At 37.3% G+C, this 23743-nt stretch overlaps 5 protein-coding genes across 14 annotated transcripts in view; 3 read left to right on the forward strand and 2 right to left on the reverse strand.

Annotated features, from left to right (window-relative positions):
* Positions 1–15624, forward strand: part of LOC117611730 (lysosomal acid glucosylceramidase-like) — a 32100-nt gene extending 16476 nt beyond the window's left edge. Inside the window, exons 1-8 of one of the 3 annotated variants that reach the window (XM_034339899.2) lie at positions 13148–13180; positions 13519–13599; positions 13671–13995; positions 14055–14320; positions 14404–14832; positions 14911–14984; positions 15067–15341; positions 15427–15624. In XM_034339899.2, coding sequence (XP_034195790.2) covers positions 13554–13599; positions 13671–13995; positions 14055–14320; positions 14404–14832; positions 14911–14984; positions 15067–15341; positions 15427–15529 — 1518 coding nt within the window. In that variant the 5' untranslated portion in view covers positions 13148–13180; positions 13519–13553 and the 3' untranslated portion in view covers positions 15530–15624. Of the gene's footprint in view, positions 1–13147; positions 13181–13518; positions 13600–13670; positions 13996–14054; positions 14321–14403; positions 14833–14910; positions 14985–15066; positions 15342–15426 lie in introns of those variants that run through there. The other 2 variants (XM_076690592.1, XM_034339898.2) reach the window with 2 other exon arrangements.
* Positions 1–23743, reverse strand: part of LOC117611724 (tubulin glycylase 3A) — a 90275-nt gene extending 66532 nt beyond the window's left edge. For 5 of the 7 annotated variants that reach the window (XM_034339884.2, XM_034339880.2, XM_076690589.1 and 2 more), the window contains exons 1-2: positions 23631–23742; positions 11631–11712 (exon numbers count right to left, since the gene is read on the reverse strand). In XM_034339884.2, coding sequence (XP_034195775.1) covers positions 11631–11712; positions 23631–23727 — 179 coding nt within the window. In that variant the 5' untranslated portion in view covers positions 23728–23742. Of the gene's footprint in view, positions 1–11630; positions 11713–15491; positions 15575–15656; positions 15715–23630 lie in introns of those variants that run through there. The other 2 variants (XM_034339885.2, XM_034339888.2) reach the window with 2 other exon arrangements.
* On the forward strand, positions 7770–9940 carry LOC117611731 (lysosomal acid glucosylceramidase-like). The gene is made up of 7 exons (XM_034339901.2): positions 7770–7909; positions 7982–8306; positions 8366–8631; positions 8715–9143; positions 9227–9300; positions 9383–9657; positions 9743–9940. The coding sequence occupies exons 1-7, from the start codon at positions 7864–7866 to the stop codon at positions 9843–9845; spliced, it is 1518 nt and encodes a 505-aa protein (XP_034195792.2). The 5' UTR covers positions 7770–7863; the 3' UTR covers positions 9846–9940.
* mRpS30 (mitochondrial ribosomal protein S30) lies at positions 15845–17960 on the reverse strand. The gene is made up of 4 exons (XM_034339895.2): positions 17352–17960; positions 16681–17273; positions 16181–16574; positions 15845–16064 (listed from the first exon to the last, which is right to left on the reverse strand). The coding sequence occupies exons 1-4, from the start codon at positions 17777–17779 to the stop codon at positions 15848–15850; spliced, it is 1632 nt and encodes a 543-aa protein (XP_034195786.2). The 5' UTR covers positions 17780–17960; the 3' UTR covers positions 15845–15847.
* On the forward strand, positions 18044–23157 carry Klp3A (kinesin-like protein 3A). 2 transcript variants are annotated; one of them, XM_034339877.2, is made up of 13 exons: positions 18044–18235; positions 18300–18525; positions 19023–19724; positions 19809–20249; positions 20318–20711; positions 20814–21180; positions 21258–21552; positions 21621–21748; positions 21829–22005; positions 22081–22266; positions 22344–22520; positions 22591–22655; positions 22729–23157. In XM_034339877.2, exons 1-13 carry the CDS (start codon positions 18230–18232, stop codon positions 22745–22747), a joined length of 3183 nt encoding a protein of 1060 aa, XP_034195768.1. In that variant the 5' UTR covers positions 18044–18229; the 3' UTR covers positions 22748–23157. The 2 variants fall into 2 exon arrangements, with proteins under 2 accessions (XP_034195768.1, XP_034195769.1); XM_034339878.2 differs by lacking the exons at positions 18044–18235; positions 18300–18525 and adding an exon at positions 18767–18931.

A 23743-nucleotide genomic window follows, 5' to 3' on the forward strand; every position in this document is an offset into this window, starting at 1 on the left:
ACGTAACCCTACCCTTACGACCGGCCATTTGTTGTCCACCCTGCTAAGGATAGCTTCCCTCCATCTACTAAACTATCCACCCTCATCCTTCCTTTCCTCCATCCGTACCTTACATTCTAAGCTAAATTCTATCCTCTCGAACCTCTAAGTAGATCGATCACTATAACAAACACCCGACGATTTCTCCTCCGTTCTTTCCTTCATCGACGAATTTCAACGTACATTCTAACGCTACCAATTTTCAAAGGATTCGCAACGTCTTAAATCGAAATCTCCGTTGATTTTAAAAGAACAGGTGTCCCTTATTTCCTGTAAGCCAACTTTACAAGCTGTTCTAGGAGCCTGGAAAGTTTCATCGAAATCAGGTGACGTAAGTCATGCAAAAGACACAGACTCTCGGTGAAATCCAAAGTGTACTCAACGCCGTTTGTACAGTGAAATAGGAAAAGCGACGGGAGCAAATACACTTACGAGGTAACGAAAGTAAACCAGGGAATACAAGAAGTTGCAATTTTCTAGAAACTCTCGACTACTACCTACGATTTTCCCTTCCAAAGCGTCTCGACGCTTCGCGCTCCGACCTTGTTCAGAATCCGTCCCTGTTTGTCTTTAATCCTTCCTCGTATTCGTAATTAATTCAATCCTCGTCGTTTGCGATTCGCGAAAAACGATTGCCACGGCTGCAATTTATCGAGGGTAACGGGGTGATTAATCGAATTAATCGCGATTGAATCATAAAGGCATTATTCGAAGGGGGGGGGGAGATTCGTTTGCGGGAACGATCAATCGGTGTTGAGCCTGGAAAAGTGTCGGAAAACGTGGAAGCTCGATCGAGTCGAGGGCGAGTTTTCGCACCGCGACCGCTTCGAAAAGGATTCGCGTTGCAAACACGCGACGATCAATCAAGCGCCATTCAACGACCATAACAAAATAACATGCGGTGAGCAGAAAGTTTTTTACCGGCAACCGGACCGACCGCGTTACACGCGTCCACGATTTGCTTAACTGAATGGCTATTCACAGACTTTTAACGAACAATGGAACAACATGGCAAACGCAAATTCCCATGCCGAAAGCAGCGAGCCTATTTTTACTCGGTTTGTCGCGTTCAGACACATCGTTGAATCGAACCAGTTCGGAAAACAGCGATTACCGATAGAGTCCTCTATTTCCCCGTTTCGACAAATTTCACATAAAATTTATTTCAGCTAATTTGGAGCAAGGATCAAAGCGTACTCGATGGCTCTTTATTTTTTCCTTCAGAAACGTAACGGAAGCGCGTGTATGGATCCCGGAAGGTATATTCTTGCGAAGAACAGAGGAAGGGTAGAAACGGCAGGAAAAAACTTGCCCAATTTAGTCGCACCTTTCACGGTGCTCGGATTCATATGAAAATTAGTTCTCATTACAGCTACCGGTCATTAAAAGTATACAATATAGTAATTCCGTTGGCGAGAAGCCACGCTGTTAATCATCCCTCCTTTCTTTAGCCCTGTTTTTTTAACGCGAGAACAAGTGTACGGCATTTTACAGCTATCAAAGATAACCGTTGTACTTTTCACGCTACTTTTACTGTTATATCTTCTTCTTTTGTTTTATCAGACCAGGACCGTTGACACCTACCGTTTTCCCACGTTAACGACTAGTTGCGGAGAAAGGTCAGAGGGTAATGTCTGACCGGGCCGGCAAACTTTCGGCCCTTAAGTTAAAAAACGTACACGTACCGTGCGAGAATATTCGACTAACGAGAATTTAATTAACACCGCGAGCGTGTATCCGGCCCGTGACATGTTCCCATTGCACGGGGTTTGTTTCACGCGGAGGCAACTTTCCCATAAACTTCGCAATATCGCGAAGCTTACGTTTACGGGGCAGCGTTATTTTTATGCAAATCTCGCGGTCGCGTAATTTGCCAGTCCGTTGTAAAGTTTATCAACGCGTCGGGTTTCGTATTATACCGAGCTTACGAAACGATAAACGATCTGGGTAATACTTCATTAATACGCGCGCCCTTTCCGTTCCTCGTTGAAACGCGCTAATTAGTTTGATCGTTTCTACGAAAACGGTCGGAACGGTCGGAAACCGGATAATCGGACTTTGTTTCCGTCAACGGGTTGCAAGCAAATTTTCGGATTAAACGAACGTTCGCGAGATAAAAAGAGCGCTTAAGAATTTTCGGATAAAAGTATAAATTAACGTGAAAATGTAACGGGCAAATAATTAACGAATACACCAGGAACGCGCGGAAGGGTGAACATATTTTATAGGGAAGCGTGTATTTTACCGCAGAGTTTTACGGCTTAATTTGCCTGCCCTACCACGAGCAGAGATAATAAGAGTAATGTCCCGTGATTATAGAGTCGCTCGCGATATCGCTTTGTTACCGTCTCGCGTAGCTAACACGAAAACTCTCCTCCGCTTTCTGCGTAACTTATCAAAATCAAAGTGGCCGTACTTTTACTGGAAAAATGCTTTACACGACTTTAATCCGCGTTGCGGCGAGCCTGGCGGTGCTGAGTACCACTCGAGGGAACAAAGGGAAGGCCAAACGAGAACAAAATGCTTTAAAAGCTAAGAGAGAGGTTTATTGAAATGCTGATTTATCGACTCTCTCGATACTCCTTTCTCATTCTTATCATTTTCGCCGTGACTATTATCGAAAATTTAGCACCTTCGATTACCAAGAATACCCGACACTTGTTTCATTTTAAAAATGGAACATCGTCGCTTCTGGAGGAGAAAGGTTTTCATTGAACGCGAAAAGATATATAGCGAGGGAGTAGAGAGACGAAGAAGTCGCATCGTGGGTGGTAGCTGGTTGAGAATAATTATCGCGAGATAATTGGATTAGCATGGGGAAAGGGCCGTTGGATGGTAGTGATAGGGTAGGATAGTGGGTGGGACGGAAAGGTATTGGCATAAGTGGCGTAGCGATTCGCGGTGAATCCGTAATGAGAACGAACTGAAATCTCGAAACTCTGATTATAAGGAACGCGGGGGAGTGTAGAAGGAGGCTGCTCGCGAAAACAAACCCACTGTTAATGACCGAAGTTTGTCGCGAGCTGGTTCCAGGTAATGGCGAGTGATTAGACGAGCGCGTGGTCAAACGGTTGGCAAGCAGCTTTGGATTACGTCGAAATCCAAAGGGTATAGAAAGCAAATTGTTCGAGCGAACACGACGTTCGCCCCGTTCAAACTTCCTTGCAACCTCGCGCGAAAACCGGAGATCCTTCCGGTTTCTTGATTGTTTCCATCTCGACCTCTGACCTCCTTCGTTATCGATCGATCTTCGTAATTTCTCTGTAATCTACCCTCGAGATGACTGCTCGCTCGAGCTGCACTTGAAAATCATGCGAATTATCTTATTCTCCTTAATTGCATAACGCTGCATTCATTCCGGGACTACCCTTATTCATTAGCTATGATAATTACTTTTACGATAATTTGCACAAAACAATTTCCGCTGCCTACTATTATTGTAAATTGTTTTACATTAACGTATCGACGTATCCATATTCCTACTTGTTTCTCTACTCCTGTGACGAAACCACCGCTTAAAAATAATTTGAATAATAAGTTAAATTAACTTTCTATGTTACTTATTTTTATGTAAGTCAAATTGACTATAATCGCATTTAAGATAGAGCGACATTTGTATAAAAGCAAACCGCGCGAATGTTTGGCATAGGAAAACTTGAGTGAAAATCGAACGAGTAGCAAGAATAACAAGAAGAAAAATGGGTAGCTGTATTTTCATTCTCCTCTTAGCGGTCTTCTCTTTGGTGACGGTAAGAATTACATTTTTTTACTCTCCTCGTCTTCAATATTTCTTCATCGTTTCTTTTTTTTCTATTTCATTTTCGTCGGAATAGTTCGAGAATGTCGAAGGGGCTGGTTTACCCGTTGTCGGGGCTGTTACCGATCTCGTCGACACTACAGGTGTTTCCCTTCAGAATGTAAGTGTACATACTTCGAAGAGCGTTTGAAAGTAAATTCCTTCATAACGTACGATCAATTTACAGATAATAAACAGATTGGTAGTTCTAGTGACGTCTCTGCTGGATGTGAACGTTACTGCACGAGTTATAGTAGATACTTTGATTCAGATACTTCAAGTATTACTGTCCTCCGGTTTATTGAAATAAATGAAACCGTAACATGTACCTTACGCGTATCGTACAAAGCGCAATGTTAAAATCTGCAGAAATATTAATGTAATAACGTACCACGAGTTAATTTCTACCCTGTCGATCCCTTCATCCTTCTTCCAAACTGCTCGAGTCGAGCGTGTTTTCGACTTCGCGCCGATTCCCAATGATTTTCACCTCGAGCTCAAACTCGAACTTAACTTTCCCGGAAACGGTTTTCAATGACGAAAAGTTTCGCTCTGTAACGTACGTATGTACATAGTACATCGTCGAGTAAAGGGAAAACTTTCAGTCCCCTTAATGACACGATTCTAAAAGTTCCTCTATATATAAGAAAAGAAATCATGCGCCGCTGAAAGCTGCGTTTCTATTACCCTTTTTGTTCGAAACCTGAGCTTCCGAAGATGCTGCGAGTGAATTGCTTTGCGCCTCGCGTTGATATACGTCAAAGCGGAAAAATATTGCGATTCGTGTAAAAAAAAAATGGGGAGGAAAAAAATGGAATATATATTTATAAAAGTCTTGCGCCCGTGTTTCAACCATTGGACCATGGAATTCGAAACACGCCGACGATTTCGCGCACAACGCGTGTACAATCGAAATTCATGAAAATTCATTCGACATTTCCACTTTCAAAATCGTGCTTCCACCCATTACGAAGCATTCCTATTGAATTCAAATCAAAGCGATAAAAAAGCATGAAAAATAAAAAAAAAAAAACGTTATAGACGAAGATCGTGAATCGAATTGTACAACTTTTGAAGTTAAAAATTCTTTGCTCCCCTCCATCGGTGATATTTGAAACATGCATTGCTCGAAATGGAGAAACGCGATTCGATGGATGCTAGGAAGAGACGGGATAGTTTGTCCGAGGGTAGACAAGCGAAGCATTACTTGGCGGAAAAAGGAATCGGCAAGGAAATATTACGCGAAATTTTTGATCGGAATTTCTATTGTATAACATCGAAGACGGAATAAGAGCAAGGCAACGTCCATCCATCGTGTACGTTTATTCGTGAAACGGCATCAACAGTCGCGTAATGCTTCGCCTCTCGATCTCTCGAGTCCAACTTTTCGTAATGGATGCAGGACGCATCTATCATCCCTCGTCATCAACGTCAAAATCCTAGCCAAACACGGCAGCCATTGGTTCGCCACTGAATACCGACTACTGAATACAAAAGAGCTGCCGACGAGTTGAGCGGATAATAACCGACTATCCTCCGCCTTCTTCGATCCGCACGCGTTTCGCCTGTAACGCGCTCGTTTTCCACCAAGTAACACACCAGGCGTCGACGTAGTCGGTAAATTGTAATAAAGACTCTTGTGTAACGTGCCGATATCTCCGAATCTCTCGAGAGTTTTAAGTAGCAAAGTTAGTAGATGTTAAAGATAGAAAGATAATACGTTTTCGAAGCGAGTTCGTGTGTTAACTAGGAACGATTTTGAGAAACAGCCACTCAAAGCGTTTAAAGGAAGCTTTTAATGTTTCCTTGTGAAACGAAATAAAATCAAATTATACTTTTGTCCGCTCATTGTTATATTAAGTTACAATAAGAACGCTACTTTGTCTCTCGTGTGTAGGACAATTAAAGACGTTTCGTCTTCCCCAGTCCCCTATAATCGCATGCAAGGGGACCGCTAGCGAGAACGAACCCAATCCGATTGCCACCTAGCGGTCGCCGACCTCGAACTAAGGGCGTCCAGGGAGACTCACCGTCTTCCCCTTCCACTAAACACGCCTACACATGGAAAATCTTAATATACACGTGAAACGCGCTGGTATATTATTTTTTCAACGCCCTATATAGGCAACGGCCCGACCACGTACCGTGTAATTGGCTCAATTCATATTCATAAGCCGGAATCCGAAGTAGCGAAGTAGAATAGAGCCGGCGGTGAATCCGAACACATCGAACGTCGTTGAAATAGCGTCGTCTTACGGTGAATACGGAAAACGAACAGGAAGGTAGGATAATTTCGTGCGGAAAGAAGGGAAAAAGGGCAGTGCTGGTTATTACTAGAAGCGCGTTTTCTACGGGTATCCACTCGCTGGTAAATATGAATGGCTTTAATATTCCGTAAGCACGAAGGCGCCACTTTTTAAAGTTCATGCATACCCTGGACGTGACCAGAAAATATTACAAAGGCCTGCGAAATGCGCCGGCAAGATGGAAGGAGAACTCGATGCCATAGATAAGAAACCGTGAGTTCGTAGCAACTTCCTGCCCCGATCTTTCGCGTTCCTCCCCGTCGCATTCCTAATTGACGAGCCCTGCAAACGCGCTACCATTCTTCACCAACCTCCTCGCCTAAACTTCACGGGTTTACACGGTTTAAACCAACGCGTTTGATCAACGTATTCCGTTTAAAAGTAAACTTTCTACGGATACTTTGAGGATAATTTAAAAATATAACCCATTATGCAAAGTTTAAGTAAACAGAACAATTAGGGGGTTATGCACATCCGGCTGACTACGTTTCAGGTGGTATGCAAATTCGTGCCGATAGAGGGTAGCTTTGGAATGACCAGGACACGGGGCAACAACGAGATTTTTCAACGTCCTCGAGCAAAATTGGCGAGGATAACGATCTCAGAATTAAATTCTCTATTGAGCCACACGGGTTACACGGATAATGAGTTCCGCAGCGTGCCGAACTTTACTTAATAAAGAGAACAGTTCCTACTAGGGTACCGAGAAAAATGCCGAGTATAGAGCGTACTATCCACCTGCTAGAATTTTTTTTTATATTAAACTCGAGCACTCGATTACACGGTACACTTTCAGCGAGCTAGGTGACCTGAGCTTTAGTTTATATTACCTCGCCAACCTAAGCTTTAACTCGTATTAACTTCTTCAACACTCTATACTTATACTTCTTTTTCTATTTCACTCTTAATATGGACATTATGAAAGTTCAAATCGTTCTGGATATAAAATTAATATATAAAAAAAAAAACCGTGCAATCGGACGATTATTCAAGGGGTTTCGTAAGATTTGCACAATCGAAAACGGAAGAGGGCTATGAATTCGAACGATTTGTCAAAAGGGACCGTATCGTTTAATTAGAAACAGCATCGCGGCTGGTAACGCGACACGGGACACGAATCGCTGACGTTGGAAACGGTGCCCACGTATTTATACATTTAATAGGAGAACCTGACCAACGGGCCGCGCCTTAATTCAAACTAATTTACATTTCACATGTTGGCGGGAGCGAAGCTGGGGCTTGCCGGCTCCATTTATCTTGGTTGAATTTAATTTCAGCCCGGCCGAGTAAAGTGCCACTTATTCTTACGAATGCCGCCCATCCCTTCGACTGCCTACCGAGAATAGTACAAAATGGTCGCGTTGCTCCTTTTTCATTCACCATTTCCCTTACTTTCATTCTTCTCTTACTCGCTGTTTCGAAATTCTTTGAATTTCAGAAAAATTCGCATTCGTTTTCTTTTCAAGTGAAATCATCCAATACAATATATCTATAGATCGGATCGATTCGTTCACTTCTTCTTGCGCAATTGTATTTGCACAGTACAACTGATAAATACATATACAGCTGTAATCGTGATTAATGATGAAACCAATTATCAATTGATTACTGAAAAAAGATAGCCTTGTATTTTGGTATATATATTGATTTAACTCGCGTGGATCATCAATTAACTCGAGCCATTCAGTTTGATTTTAATAACCGTAGAAGAATAGTGGCAATATGTGGTGGAAGGTGCTGCTTTTAACCCCGTTCCTCATTGCCATAGGTAAAATGATACCAATCAAATTCTTCTTTTTCTTATTATTCTATTTTTCATCTTTCAAAACGATATCATTAGGTAGCACAACCGAGTGTGTACCTCGCAGTTTCGGTACCGATAAGATCGTATGCGTTTGCAATGCGACCTATTGCGACAGTATAGAGGAGCCAAAAATCCAGACAACTGGAAGCTTTTACTCGTACGTCAGTAGTAAAGCTGGGCTGAGGATGAAACCGAAAGAGGGACAATTCGGTTCCTGCCATCAGACACTCTTCACCGATACCTTAACCATAGACACCACGAAGAAATATCAAACGATCTATGGTTTTGGCGGTGCCTTTACCGATTCTGCGGGAATAAACATCAAGAAACTCAGCGAGGCTGCTCAAGATCAAATAATTCGGTAATTAAATTTGCATAATTTTAAAGCATCAACTTTTGACCGAGTTTCGGTGTGTACAGAACGTACTACCACCCGACAGAAGGAAGCAAGTATCTGTTTGGTCGTTTGGGAATTGGAGGAACTGACTTTTCTATCCGCTCTTACTCGTACGACGACCGCCCTAACGACAAGTCACTGGAACACTTTGCACTTGCTCCGGAAGATTACAAATATAAAATACCTTTCATGAAAAAGGCCTTGGAGTTGAATCCTGAAACGAAATTCTTCGCTGCTACGTGGACAACTCCGAGTTGGATGAAAACTAAGAATAAAACCAATGGATATGGTGTGTATAATGGCATTAAATTGAGGAAAGAAAAGGCATAGATGCACAGAAAAATAAGTATCTGTTTGTAACTGATCTACTAGGTTTCTTGAAGGAAGAGTACTATCAATCCTACGCCGATTACTTAGTTAAGTTTTTGGATGCATATAAGGAAAATGGTTTGAAAATGTGGGCCATTTCGACCGGTAACGAACCATTATTCGAATATTTACCCTCCGATGCTATAGGCATTTTGGGATGGACACCAAAAGGCGTGGGTACTTGGGTCGCTAATAATTTGGGTCCTACTCTGGCCGCATCGCAACACGACACTAAAATTCTGACCCTAGACGATAATAGAAAGGACTTATCCTGGTTCGTTCCGCAAATGTTTGAAAATGAAAAAGCAAAGGATTATGTTTCTGGTGTAGCTGTACATTGGTACTCGGACCATATTACTCCTCCGTCCGTGTTAGATCTAGCACACAACAGCTTTCCGGATAAATTCATCCTCATGACCGAGGCGTGTGAAGGTGAACTTCAATGTATTCGACAAATAAATATTTTATTCTATCCGGTGAGCCACAATAATGACAATAGTTCCATATTTGCGCAGGAAATGGAAGTCCTCAAAATGTTATTCTTGGATCATGGGAACGTGGACAAAAGTATATGTTGAGCATAATAGAGGTAAAAGAAATACTTTGATTTCCTCGTGATTACGAAACATTAATCTCTATTTATACTCTAATAACACATATTTTTGTCCAAGTATTTAAACAATTGGGCGATTGGATGGGTGGACTGGAATTTGGCTCTAGACAAGAATGGTGGACCAAACTTCGTCAACAACTATGTCGATTCACCTATTATCGTAAATCCAGAGACCGATGAGTTTTACAAACAACCTATGTACTATGCTATCGCACATTTCAGTAGATTTATTGACAGAGGGTCTGTCAGGATTTCTATTACCGATACCACCACCGTTAAATCGGCAGCATTTGTAACACCTTCTAACGAAGTTGTTGTTGTGCTACACAACGGGTAAGATCCGATTACTTTCCCTTATTACATTATCTCTCTATCCGAAATATCCGAAATATCGAAAATATTCCGTTTTATATTACAGAAATCCCGAATCGAAAAATGTTGTTCTTAAGGATTTAAAGAAAGGTACCATTTGTTTGGAATTACCTGCAAATTCTATGCACACTGTAATTTATGGACTATAGGAAGGACTCCATTTCCAGAATATCAGGGTGTAAAAATTGGATTTCCTATATAAATTATAATATTATGTTCAACAATAAATAATAATTGCTGAGTACACTGTTTAGAAGTCGCATATCTTTGTCTCACCCTATATGTGTTTACTGTGTTCTCGCCAATAAGTTATTACTAATATTTGTAGAAAAAATAACTATCCCCTAGGAATTAAAAGGGAAAATAATCGAGTCTGTTTAAATCACTCCTGGCCATTTGTTAAAACTGTTTCAGATATTAATGGATATATTATAAACTGTAGAAAAACCTAAAATTGGAAACATACGAATATTTCTGCTCTCTCAACAAATTAACATGTCCAGAAAGTATCGATCCTTTCTTTTGCAAACGCTATGGGGGGACGAACAAGAACTATATTATACTATGATGCCGAGGCTGTAATACCATTAATATCGTAAGAAGATTAGTTTCTAGGAAACTTAATTAAAGTTAAACGCGTTAACCCGAATAGTATGAAGAGCGAACGAGTGCGTTCGAAATAAAGCGACGAAGATGGAAAGGGGAAGCCTCGGTTAAACATGTAAACGGTGAACCGTAATAGATATCTGACGTTTACGCCGGAACATTGCGAGCACCGTTTGATTAACATTTTCATCGCGCCTCGAAAGTTTCGACCTCTTAGAAAATTCAACATTACAAATTTTCATTAAAAACTTTTGCCACCGATTTGCATAACTGCGCCGTTCTTGTCCCGTACATCATACCGCTAACACGGAATTAAACTTCCACCAATTGCACGGCTGCTTGATAAATTTTTCAAAGGGCGATATCATTCGCGGTCAACAAAAATTGATATGAAATTTATGCGATCTAATCAATCGTGAATAGAAACAGGCACTCGAAAAGAATACAATTTTCTTATCGATTTGTTTACGACATTTCCCAGGGAAAATGATATTTTCAATCTTGAAAGATAACAGAATCAGGAATTTACGTGCTCAGCTTGACTATCGGACATTCGGTCTTTTCTTACTGATCATATCGCGCGTTCCGAGAACAACTGGGGTGGCTCTTTGATTTATTTAAGTCCACGGATCGTCCTGCTTCGTATCGTATCCACTTATCGAGCTGTCCGTGTCCCCGAACGATCCGTTTAACGCGCGCATAAAAGCTTTCTCCTGCTTTCTCTGCTACCGAGTCAAGTCATTTCCAAGGGATTTCGTCCTCTGTTCGCGCCGTTGCTCCATAACAAGAACGAACCACCCTTACCAAACTGCCCCCGCGATCTTACTCGCCGATTTATCTATGATTCGCCGATCGACATCTCTGCCCTAACACTGCCTTTTCTCGATCACCGATCGTTCGACTCGACGAATAACTCCTAGCATGGTCAAGAATCTTCCTGTTCGTTGTCTTTTCCCCTAACAAACCTTATCTTCTTCAATTTCGAACCGTACCGTACCGTACCGCGCTGGCGTTATTGTCTAATAGAGAAATGCTTCCAAAGTTCGCGCAATATTTATTGAAAAATTCACATCCCGACCGATATAAAGCGATTCTGTTTGAACAGAAGCAAAGAGAACGTATTGATTTATTTTCAATGTTTTTCCTATAGAAATGTACAAATATTGTCTCATGCGTTCCAAGAGTTTCACGGATTTTTCTCGCTGATAACAGATTAGCATTTGGGAACGAAAGCTGTGAAATCTTTAGAAATCACGTTGCTACTCAATAAAACTGTTAACTTTGCTACTCTTTCTGATAAACTAAAGCTGTAAATTGTCACGACTTACCATTCGTTGTCTGCAGTGGCTCGTGACCATTGTTCGTCTTCGGAAACATCGAACTGCATTCTTTCATTAACAGGTTGAATGTCTGTAATTATAATGATATACATTATTTTATGTGCAATTAAGTATACAAAGAAGCAATTTTTCGATTGAATTTCATAAGGTATTTTTCATATTATCAACGTAATACATATTAACGCGTTCGCTACCACATTTATCATCGGTGACTGTTATCACGAACTGGTAAATTAACTTCACCTTTTGCATATTCAAGTTTTAGTACTTATTATTTAAAAAAAAAAAAGATTGTCACAATTTCCTAAAACATTATTTCATTATTGGCAGCTGGCTGGTACCAGTATTATGAACAAAAGAATAATTGTTCCACCTTTATGAGATTATTCATAAGAGAGACTATTCAATTTATAACTTTTGAAAAAATCGTATAATATGGATGAAACGTGGAAGGAATGAAGCTCGTCTGGCAATTAATATTTAACGAAATACGGTGCGTTAAAAATAAAAATATATTCCGTCTACCGCATTGTTATTTCCTTGGACAAAAGACTCGCGTGGCGTATTGTCCGTAGAAAAGCGAGATTTAATGAAAATCGTTAAAATTGCTTCTGAAACAAAACTCCCATGCATCCCCTTTTTTATCTATACCTCACTCCGATGAAACAAAAACGATTAACTTCGTCAAAATCGATTCGATAGCGCCGTGCATCGGAAGTATCTATAGAAACTTTGTCTTTTGTAATTTACTTTCATCCGCAAACTAACGTAAATTTCGATTGCATTAAACTTGTAAATTACATTAACTGTGGCTCATCTAAACTCGACGAACTCGGGATTACTCGATTCGCCTAAAGCCAATGTTTAAAAAATGAATACGAATTCTGTTGCTAACGGGATTTTAACGAGATTTCAGAAAATAAATAATTAAACATTCATGTTTCATTTAAATGGTACAACTTTAGAGCACGTAGAACATGTTAGTTCAACATTTATTTTCCTGACGCTTCTTATTTCACCATCGTCAACGATATTTCGTTAGAAATAAATATTCGAAAACGTTTATGATTATCATCGAGTTACTTTTTCCAACGTCCTTCAATTTTTTCAATAATTTTCTATCGTAAAAATGTTACCGAGTAAGGTATTTTTTCAATGAAACTCGATAATGTTACCCACTTTAAATACTTATTAGATATACAGTAAACGGCAAATCGTACTAAAAATCGTTGTTACAATTTTTAGTACGGTAATTAACATGTCAATAAAAGAAACGAAATGAAAAGTAGATAAACGCGTGGTCGCTATTTGAAAAAACAAAATGACAATTACGAACAAAATGCTATCGAACGATCGTACGTGTAACGTGTGTGGGACAACACATTGCAGTGTATGTACACAGTACACACACATTCGGGGATATTCTTGACGTAACACCGCACTGGGAATAAGTGAAAAGCCGATGTCGCGATGCACGTTCTCGACAATACAGTTTTACTGTTCCGTGGGGTCTCGTCTAGCTCTTCAAATTCGAAACGGTACGTTCACCTGATTTCGAGTTGGAACCAACACGGAAACAGACTAACGAAAGCGAACGGTGCGATAGCAGCAGGGAAAATTTTTGAATTTGAAAAAAATTCGCATTCGTTTTTCTTTTTTTTTTTTTTTTTAATGAACTTTTCTGATACAATAAAGATCAGATGACTTCGTTTATTTTTTGTAGTGCAATTGTATTTACAAGGTGCAATTGATAAATATTTATATCTTGATTAATCTTGAAACCAATTATTAATTGATAAGTGAAAAAAGATAGCTTTGTATTTCTTTTTATATAAATGCAATTCGTATCGATCATCGATTAACTTGAGCCTTTCAGTTTGATTTCAGTAAGCGAAGAAGAACAGTGGCAGTATGTGGTGGAAGGTGCTGCTTTTAACCCCGTTCCTCATTGCCATAGGTAAAATGATACTAATCAAATTCCTTTTTCTTATCATTCTATTTTTCATCTTTCGATATCATTGGTCACAGGTAGCACAACCGAGTGTGTACCTCGCAGTTTCGGTACCGATAGGATCGTATGCGTTTGCAATGCGACCTATTGCGACAGGATAGAGGAGCCAAAAATCCAGACAAATGAAAGCTTTTACTCGTACGTCAGTAGTAAAGCTGGGCTGAGGATGAAACCGAAAGAGGGACAATTCGGTTCCTGCCATCAGACACTCTTCACCGATACCTTAACCATAGACACCACGAAGAAATATCAAACGATCTTTGGTTTTGGCGGTGCCTTCACCGATTCCGCGGGAATAAACATAAAAAAACTCAGCCAGGCAGCTCAAGATCAAATAATTCGGTAATTAAATTGACATCATTTTAAAGCATCAAATTTTGACCGAGTTTCGCTGTTTGCAGAACGTACTACCATCCGACAGAAGGAAGCAGGTATCTGTTCGGTCGTTTAGGAATTGGCGGAACCGACTTTTCTACCCACGCTTACACGTACGACGACCATCCTAACGACACGACACTGGAACACTTTGCACTTGCCCCAGAAGATTACAACTATAAAATACCTTTCATGAAAAAGGCCTTGGAGTTGAATCCTGAAACGAGATTCTTCGGTGCTACGTGGACACCTCCGATTTGGATGAAAACTAACGATAAATACAATGGATTTGGTGTGTATAATGGCATTAAATTGGGGAAAGAAAAGACCGAGATGCATAGAAAAATAAGTATCTGTTTGTTACTGATCTACTAGGTTTCTTGAAGGAAGAGTACTATCAACTCTACGCCAATTACATATTAAAGTTTTTGGATGCATATAAGGAAAATGGTTTGAAAATGTGGGCCATTTCGACGGGTAACGAACCAATAAACGCCATTATACCCTTCGATCCTCTAAGCGTTATGGGATGGACACCGAAAACCGTGGGTAATTGGGTCGCTAACAATTTGGGTCCTACCCTGGCCGCATCGAAACACGACACCAAAATTCTGGCCCTAGACGATCAAAGAATCGAGTTACCCTGGTTCGTTCAGCAAATGTTTGAAAATGAAAAAGCGAAGGATTATGTTTCTGGTGTAGCTGTACATTGGTACTCGGACTTCATTGCTTCTCCGGTCCTGTTGGATCTAACACACAACAGCTTTCCGGAAAAGTTCATCCTCATGACCGAAGCGTGTGAAGGTGAACTTAAATGCGGCAAACAAATGTTTTATTCTCTCGGGTGAACCACAATAATGACATAATTTCATATTTGCGTAGGAAGTGGAAGCCCTGAAAAAGTTATTCTTGGATCATGGGAACGTGGACAAAAGTATATGTTGAGCATACTGGAGGTAAAAGAAATACTTTCATTTCCTCGTGATTACGAAACATTAATCTCTATTAATACGCTAATAACACATATTTTTGTCCAAGTATTTAAACAACTGGGCAGTCGGATGGGTGGACTGGAATTTGGCTCTAGACAAGAGTGGTGGACCAAACTACATCAACAATAATGTCGATTCACCTATTATCGTAAATCCAGAGACCGATGAGTTTTACAAACAACCTATGTACTATGCTATCGCACATTTCAGTAGATTTATTGACAGAGGGTCTGTCAGAATTTCTATTACCGATACCACCACCGTTAAATCGGCAGCATTTGTAACACCTTCTAACGAAGTTGTTGTTGTGCTATACAATAGGTAAGATCCGATTACTTTCCCTTATTACATTCTCTCTCTATCCGAAATATCCGAAATATCGAAAATATTCCGTTTTATATTACAGAAATCCCGTATCGAAAAATGTTGTTCTTAAGGATTTAAAGAAAGGTACCATTTGTTTGAAATTACCTGCATATTCTATGCACACTGTAATTTATGGACTATAGGAAGGACTCCTTTTCCAGAATATCAGGATGTAAAAATTGGATTTCCTGTATAAATTATAATATTATGTTCAACAATAAATAATAATTACATAACACACTGTTTAGAAGTTACATAATTTTGTCTTACCCTATATGTGTTTACTGTGTCCTCGTCAACAAGTTATTACTAATGTTTGTAAAAAAACTAACTATCCCATAGGAATTAAAAGGGAAAATGGTCGAGTCTGTTTAAATCATTGATATTAATAAAAATCTGAATAGTCATTTAGCGTGTTATTATTAAAAATATTTACACAACAAATGGATAAAACGCACGTTTTATGCATCCGGATAGTACGTTTTTGCCCACCGATCTACACGCTTTTTCTTTGGATTCGCTCTTAAACATTTTGGTACATATAATGGTAAGTGACTATCCAACCTACGTTTTGTAGGTTTGTAACCAAATTGCCATGGGTCACGTTTTTTGTCTATAGGACGTGTTTTATGATCAACTATGTAAATTTTCTGCCAAGCGTACATTTCTGGCATTAGGCTGTAAAATAGAGTAAAAAAGTAATTAACACTTAATCACGCGTATACCGTACATCTTAAATGTAAATTTGATCAGCACAATCAATTATTTCATTATATACATAATTAATTACGTACTAATGTTTTGGTCTGTTAGACGAGATATGTTTAAAGCCTCGTTCCAAGAAGACTCTTCGATCGCGATCTTCAATATCCGCAAGATATTTTATAGTTTTTCCTAAATATGGCTTCATGTCCACATTTAACCTTTCTTCAGGCATATTGACGTAAAATTTAATTAACGTTCTTAGAACGTCTTCATTAAACCCATGAACTTTTCCCTCCTCTATTGTGTCAAACAATTTCATCGGTTTCGTTACCCAACACATGTTACGTTTTGGATTTTGATCTACATGTTCCGAATGTACTAATGTAGTATTTAACTGATAAACGCAAAACGACCATTCCTGACCATTTGTAAAAATTGTTTGAGATGTTAATGGATACGTTATATCATAGACTGTAGAAAAACCTAAAATTGGAAACATACGAATATTTTTGCTCTTCCATGATTATAAATTTCTTACAAAAAATGATATTGCAATCCTGTTTATAAAGAGTGAAAATATTTTCGATACCTTGATAAGAAGCCTGTGACAACAACCACCCATAAGATGCAAAAATAGCTTGAACTATGTATGAATCTTCATAATAAACTTCTGAGTTCGTCGAATTATTAATGTTGTGGTAAGACAATAAACCAAATTCATCTGGATCACCAGGCCAAAAACCTGGTATACACGTAGCATGTTTATATGAAAAGGTATGTCCTAATGTTCTAGGATCAAATTTAAATTCAGGAACGTTTAGCTCTGGGTTTTTACATTCATTTAATGGAACAATTTCTTTTAAAGGAAACTGATGTCGTAATTGTAAAATTGGTGAACCAAAATACTGAACAGGCATATTAACTGGATCATCTGCATATGCTTCCAGATGCTTTGAGTTTGCTCTTGCTTTTCTAACTAAAGTTGGAGGATCTATACCACCTATAAACCAAAATGCTTCTACTCTTGGTTCATAATCTACTTGAGCTTTCATTAAATGCGGTAAATTAGAAGACAAAGTAGCTAGTAATATTCTATTAATTTGATAAACAACTCCATTTATAAGATCATCTTGTAGTTTCTTTTTATTTTCTGCTGTTTTTTCTGTTATTTCCTGTTCCCTTCTGCAATATATTAATGGATTCTTGGATCATGATATATAAAGTATTATAAGAAACTTCGTATAAAACATTTATACTTACAGTCTGTTATAATACTCAAAACCAAGAATATTTTCTATATGGTTTTTAATAATTTGTATCACAGCATCTAATTGTTCAGATGTGATTACATTATTATAAAAATCAGGTAATTCATGGTTGTTTACAACATGAGTTCTTGTAATATATTGAGCTTGATCCAATGAATTACATAGAACATGCCTTTCTTTTAAACATAATGATTTCCAGCCATAATAACGTGGCATATTAATTCCATATAACTTTTCCTCTACTGTTTCTAACTTTTTAATTTTTTCATACCAGATTTCATCCTTCCTTCTAACTCTGGCTTTATAGGCTAAATCTAATACAGGTGGATATGCTACTGTACTTGTATCAGTTGATGTAGTACTGTTACATCTTTGTATAACATTTTTCAGTGTACGAGATTTCCGTAAGACAGCATACATATTGAATGTTAATAATAATCTTTACAGTAACTTTTGCCTAATGGCACTAAGGTTATGTAATTTACACAATTTCGGTACTGTTAATCATATCCTTTTACGTGAATTACATTTAAATAAACACTGACTGTTTAACACTGGAACAAGCTGATCATTATTTGTATTAAATGTTACAGGTTATGAGAACAGTACCAAACAGTATGTATGTACCTCTAGTAAGAGGTAACATTCCAAAGCGAAAAGTTCCTACATTAATTTAAGAATTTTTCGGTTCACGCTGTCATGTTGGTTATTATGTATATATATATAGGTCCATTCGCGTCTGATTTGATTTGAACGTAACGGTCACTTCTCGGTACACAAGCACACAAGTGTCTTCAGTTGAATCCAGCGAAGAAGATTTTTTACATAAACGGAAATTTAATTCAGTTATTAATATTTATTTTACGCTAAATGACGGTAAGTGATTTCAAAGAATAGTTTTAATGTAAAGGAAGATATTATTTAGAATATTTTATTGCAGATGAGTGATGATACCGTTCGTGTAGCAGTACGCATTCGTCCTTTAATAGAGACAGAAATTGAACGAGGCTGCCAGACATGCCTAGAAGTTGTTCCTGATGAACCTCAAATAGTAATTCGTAATACAGATAAATCTTTTACATTTAATTATGTTTTTCCCCCTGCTATTGGTCAAGAAGATTTTTATAATACTGCTGTTAAGGATATGGTAAAAAACATTTTCGAGGGTAAGATTACATTCATGCGACAACAATTTCAGTTAAACTTTACCTTAGGGGACAGTACATTTTTTTGGGTACGGATTCCATCACTAGCTGTATTTAAATCACTCATAAAATTTCTCTCTCTAAGATAAATATAAACCTAACTAACTCGGACAATATCAAATTTACGGTTTGACTAAACCTACTAAAATGGTCGGCACCTACTGTCGGTAGCTAGCGACACCGTTCATTGAACAAAAAGCCAATACGGCGTCGCAGTAACGTAGCAAATGCATTAAAAGTATCAAACTTTACACGCTCATAACTTAAACCGCTGCATTCCGACAGTTAAAACTTGCATTTTTGGATTCTACGCATCGAAAACTATTAGATTCAGGAGAAAAAAGTGGATAATTTTATGTCCGCTAAAGTAAAGTTCAGCCGACTTATTTTTTCACGTACGATCACCCCCTCTTCGCTTGTACTATCAGTTACTGAACATCCTGTATGTATTTTTACAGGCTATAACGTCACTATATTAGCCTATGGTCAAACAGGTAGCGGTAAAACTCATTCAATGGGTACAAATTATAGTGGAGCAGATAATTCAGGTGTTATTCCACAAGCAGTACACGATATCTTCGATATAGTTTCCTTAAAAGAAGAGTGGAATTTTAAAATTACAGTTTCTTTTATGGAACTTTATCAAGAGCAATTATATGACTTATTAGCTGATAAACAACGAAGTCACTCTATCGTGGATATCAGAGACGATGGCAAAAATATAAAGGTTACCGGAGTTGTAGAAAACGAAGTCACAAATGCCGCGGAAACATTACAATATTTGACACAAGGATCTTTAGGTCGCGCAACAGGGGCTACTGCAATGAATGCAAACAGTAGTCGGAGTCATGCAATATTTACTTTATGTGTCCATCAACAAAAAAAAAGTAATCCTGATATAGCAACAACATCTAAGTTTCATCTGGTGGATTTAGCTGGCTCCGAACGGAGTAAAAAAACCCAGGCAACTGGAGAAAGATTTAAGGAAGGGGTTAATATAAATAAAGGTCTATTAGCATTAGGAAATGTTATATCCCAATTAGGAGAGGGTAGTACGACGTGTCACGTTAGTTATCGCGATAGCAAACTAACGAGATTACTACAAGATTCTCTTGGTGGTAACTCTATGACACTTATGATAGCATGTGTCAGTCCAGCAGGTTGTTATCTGTATAATACATATGATATTATATTTTCAATAATAATTATTAAAATAATCCATATTCTATTTGATATATTTGCAGATTATAATTTGGATGAAACTTTAAGCACATTAAGATACGCGGACAGAGCACGTAAAATAAAGAATAAACCTGTAGTAAATCAAGATCCAAAAGCTGCTGAAATAAATAGACTGAATAAATTAGTGCAAGAATTGAAACTTGCTTTAGTAGGACAAGAAATTAAGACTTCTATTCCAATTGAATATGAAGAACTTGAACTGAAAAATCAGTCTTTGCAAGAAAAGATAAGAAATTTAAGAGAAAAATTAAATACAAGTTTAATCGAAATTGTAGTTATGCACGAAAGAGCGGAGCTAGCTGAACAGGCTAGAGAAAAAATTCAATCCGTTATGACGGAAATATTAAAAGAATGTAAAGAGCTTCTGGATGATTTAAATAAAAATCCGGATAAACATAGTGAACATTGTATGAAACTACAAGCTCTTTATTCAAAAATTTTTGGTGAGTAGTATGATTTTTATTTATTTTGTTAACAAACTTATTAATATTTGTTGATTTTTAATAAGCAGATATCCAAAATGATCAGCAGAAAATATCAGAAAAACTTATGAATCATGAAATATCAATTGCCAATGCAAAAACGATAAGTGATGAAAAAGATTCGGAACAGACGTCCATAGATGAGACAAACTACGAAACTCCAGATACTTTAGATGATTTCGATGCGAAAAACGAAAGATATACTCTGCTCCAAGTTAAAAGGAATAACGAAGTACAAAATATAAATAAAGAACTTGCTATTAAAGAAACTCTCATATCTCAACTTTTAAAAGATACTTCTTATATAATTGACGATTCTAAAGAAAGGCAAGAAATGGAACAAGAAATAAAAGCCTTGCAAACAGAAAGGGAAGAACTTTTGCAAGCTTTACAAAATGTTCATACAAGTAAAGTTAGCTCAAAGTAAGAAATTTCATTATGTACAGCAATTAATTTTTATTAGTTACAATATCTTTTGCAGTGAAATTTTCTTATCTACTATTTTGATGTATTTTATGTATGTAGACTGGCAGAAAGTCGGCGTAAAAAGGTACAAGAATTAGAGAAAAAAATGGCAGAATTAAGAAAGAAGGTAGTAGAACAAGATAAAATAGTTAAAATGAAAGAGAAACAAGATCAACAGATAAAAAAGTTACTGAGCGAAACACAGTTACTTAAACAAACGAGGGTAAAATTAATTAGACAGATGCGTACTGAATCCGATAAGTTTACAAAATGGAAACAATCCAAAGAAAAAGAATTGAACAGATTAAAAGATCAAAATAGGAAACAAACAAATGAAGTGACACGTTTGAAAATGTGGCATAATAAACAAGAAACAGTTTTTAAGCGAAAAATGGAAGAAGCTTTTGCAGCTAATAAACGTCTAAAGGTAATAAATAAAAAATAATGCCTTTATTAAAATAATATGATCAATATCTTGTAATTACAATAATCAATGTTTTTCAGGAAGCTCTTGATTTGCAAAAAAGAGCAGCAATGAGAAAAGATAAAATGAGCAATAATACTGATAGAATTAAAAACTGGCTGGTCCAAGAAATAGAAATATTAGAAAGCACGGTTGCTGCAGAACATTCTCTTGAAAAATTAATGGAAGATAGAGCACATTTAACATCAATATTAAATGAACTTCAAAACAGTAGCGATACAGATGAACAAAAAATTTCTGAACTCGTAGAATTTTTAAATGTACGTAATATACAAATTGCTGATCTCCAGCAAAAAATAGTTGAATCAGATCAAGGTAGGTGTTTTCTTATATTATTGTGTTGAAGTATATATTTACACGTACGTAAATATTTATTTATTTAGAAAATAGAGCATATCAAAGGCGGCAAAAAATACAAACAATGGAAGATGGACACACTGCTTTTAAATTATTATGTAAACATATTACAGAGGAGAAAAAGAGACAGTGTATAAAAGAATCCAAGTTGTTGGTTTGTACATATACACTTAATTTTTTAATTCAGTAAAAATTTGTTAACAACAATAAAGTTATATTAAAATATAACTTTAGGAGAAGAATGCATTGTTACAAGCACAATTGGATGAATATGAAACAAGGAAAAAAAACAGACGATTAACACCAGATAACTCAAATGACACTACAGAAAGTGATAATCAGGAAGTGGCAATCATCAAATTGCGAGAAGAATTGGAATACTATAAAAATCAAACTCAGCAACTGAAACGAGTTAATATACTTTCTTAATTTCATTAACTACATTTTCAGTGATCATATAAATAATAAATTTATAAATTCTTGCAGGATTTAAATGAAATTAAACCCGGAAACAAAATATCTAAACCAAAGATCGACAAAAACGTAAAGAAAACTAAAGAATCAGTTGATTTAGACCTTCCAACAGATGATAGCATTCTTGAAGATGATGATCCCGTAAATGATCCAGATTGGACTCGGACACCGCTTTATAATCGTATACAAAAACTTATGGTAATTAATTGAAATTAACGAACACGAAATATTCAGCTAAATATGAGAAATATTTTTTTTTATTCGTTCATTTTTAGAAGACAACAAAAAATTCTTCAACAGAACACACCGCATTGAAACGATCATCAAACGGAGATATAAAATGTGCTTGCAAAACAAAATGTGCCTCGCATCTTTGCTTATGCCGTAAAAATAAAATTTCCTGTAATAACTGCAGTTGCAATCCAGAATTGTGTCAAAATAAAGATGATAATGTAAGTTCATAGTTAATTTTAATAACCATTATGTGTGAAGTTTAATTTGAATATTATTTGTTCTTTCCAGATAAATCGTACATTATTCTTAGATCATAAAGAGGATGAAACCAAGAATACAATAAAGAAACCGAGGTACGTTTAAATTATACCTTTCATAGTTTTATGTAATACCCACTGTCGCTAATTTCTTTCTTTTTTCAAATAGGCTAACTGGAGCCAAGTAGGCTAACTGAAGAAATGTAACATTATTCAAAACGTGATAGACATAATTCATCTTGTACATAGAACTTATTTATTGTTAACCGTGTAGGGAGATAGACTTAATGGCTTAATAGTTTTAAAGAAACGATTCGCGTTCGTTTACTCAGCTATTTATTATTGCAAAGGCGAACAAAGTCTCGAACATTGCCTTTAAAAGAAATGTCTGTACCTTTTGACGTTCGCTGAGCGATTGACTAAAAACTATCGTACACGGTTCGATAGATCGAATAATTTTTAGATTATCGACAGTCGGTCCGCTGCGAACGTCAATGACTGAGCCAAGTCCTCGAGAGAGGATTCTAAATACGTTTTACTTGTATCTACTACAATTGTAAAAACTTCTATTACAAAAAATATATACTATTTTACCCTACATGCTAAATTTCTTCAGTATATTAATTGATAATCCACCCATACCTCGCTTTACGGCTTAGATACGTTCCAAAAAACTTGGCCGTGAAGCGAAAAGCCGTATCAATTCTTATGATACAAACCCATACAAATTCAATTGGATCTGTTGTAATTTCTTATAAAATAATATAGTTCTTAGTTCATAAAGCATTTTATTCTTTCTATTTCCTATAAAAATGCTTACATAAAAATAAAAGTACAGCATTTTTTTTGCCATATAACGAAACATTGTGGGCCGTAAATCGAAAAAGTGCCATAATTAAAAAAGGCCGTATAGCGAGGTATAGATATATTGTGTATCGTGTCGCGATAAAAGCTGAGAAATGAATGACTCGTATTTTCGACGATCGAAAAGAACGCGCGACAAGCGTGATCACGTAGCGTCGACGCAGTAAATCTCAAGGCGAGTATTATTCGTTCAACAAGAGAACATACCTGTTTTGCACAGCTCAGGGAGGTCCTCTACTGTTATTCTTAACTTTGTGGCACATCCCGGCACTCGCGATCGTATACACGGTGAACAAAAATACATGAATAGAAGTAAATAA

Source organism: Osmia lignaria, chromosome 10 (genome assembly GCF_051020975.1).
Source record: "Osmia lignaria lignaria isolate PbOS001 chromosome 10, iyOsmLign1, whole genome shotgun sequence".
Classification (NCBI taxonomy): Eukaryota; Metazoa; Arthropoda; class Insecta; order Hymenoptera; family Megachilidae; genus Osmia; species Osmia lignaria.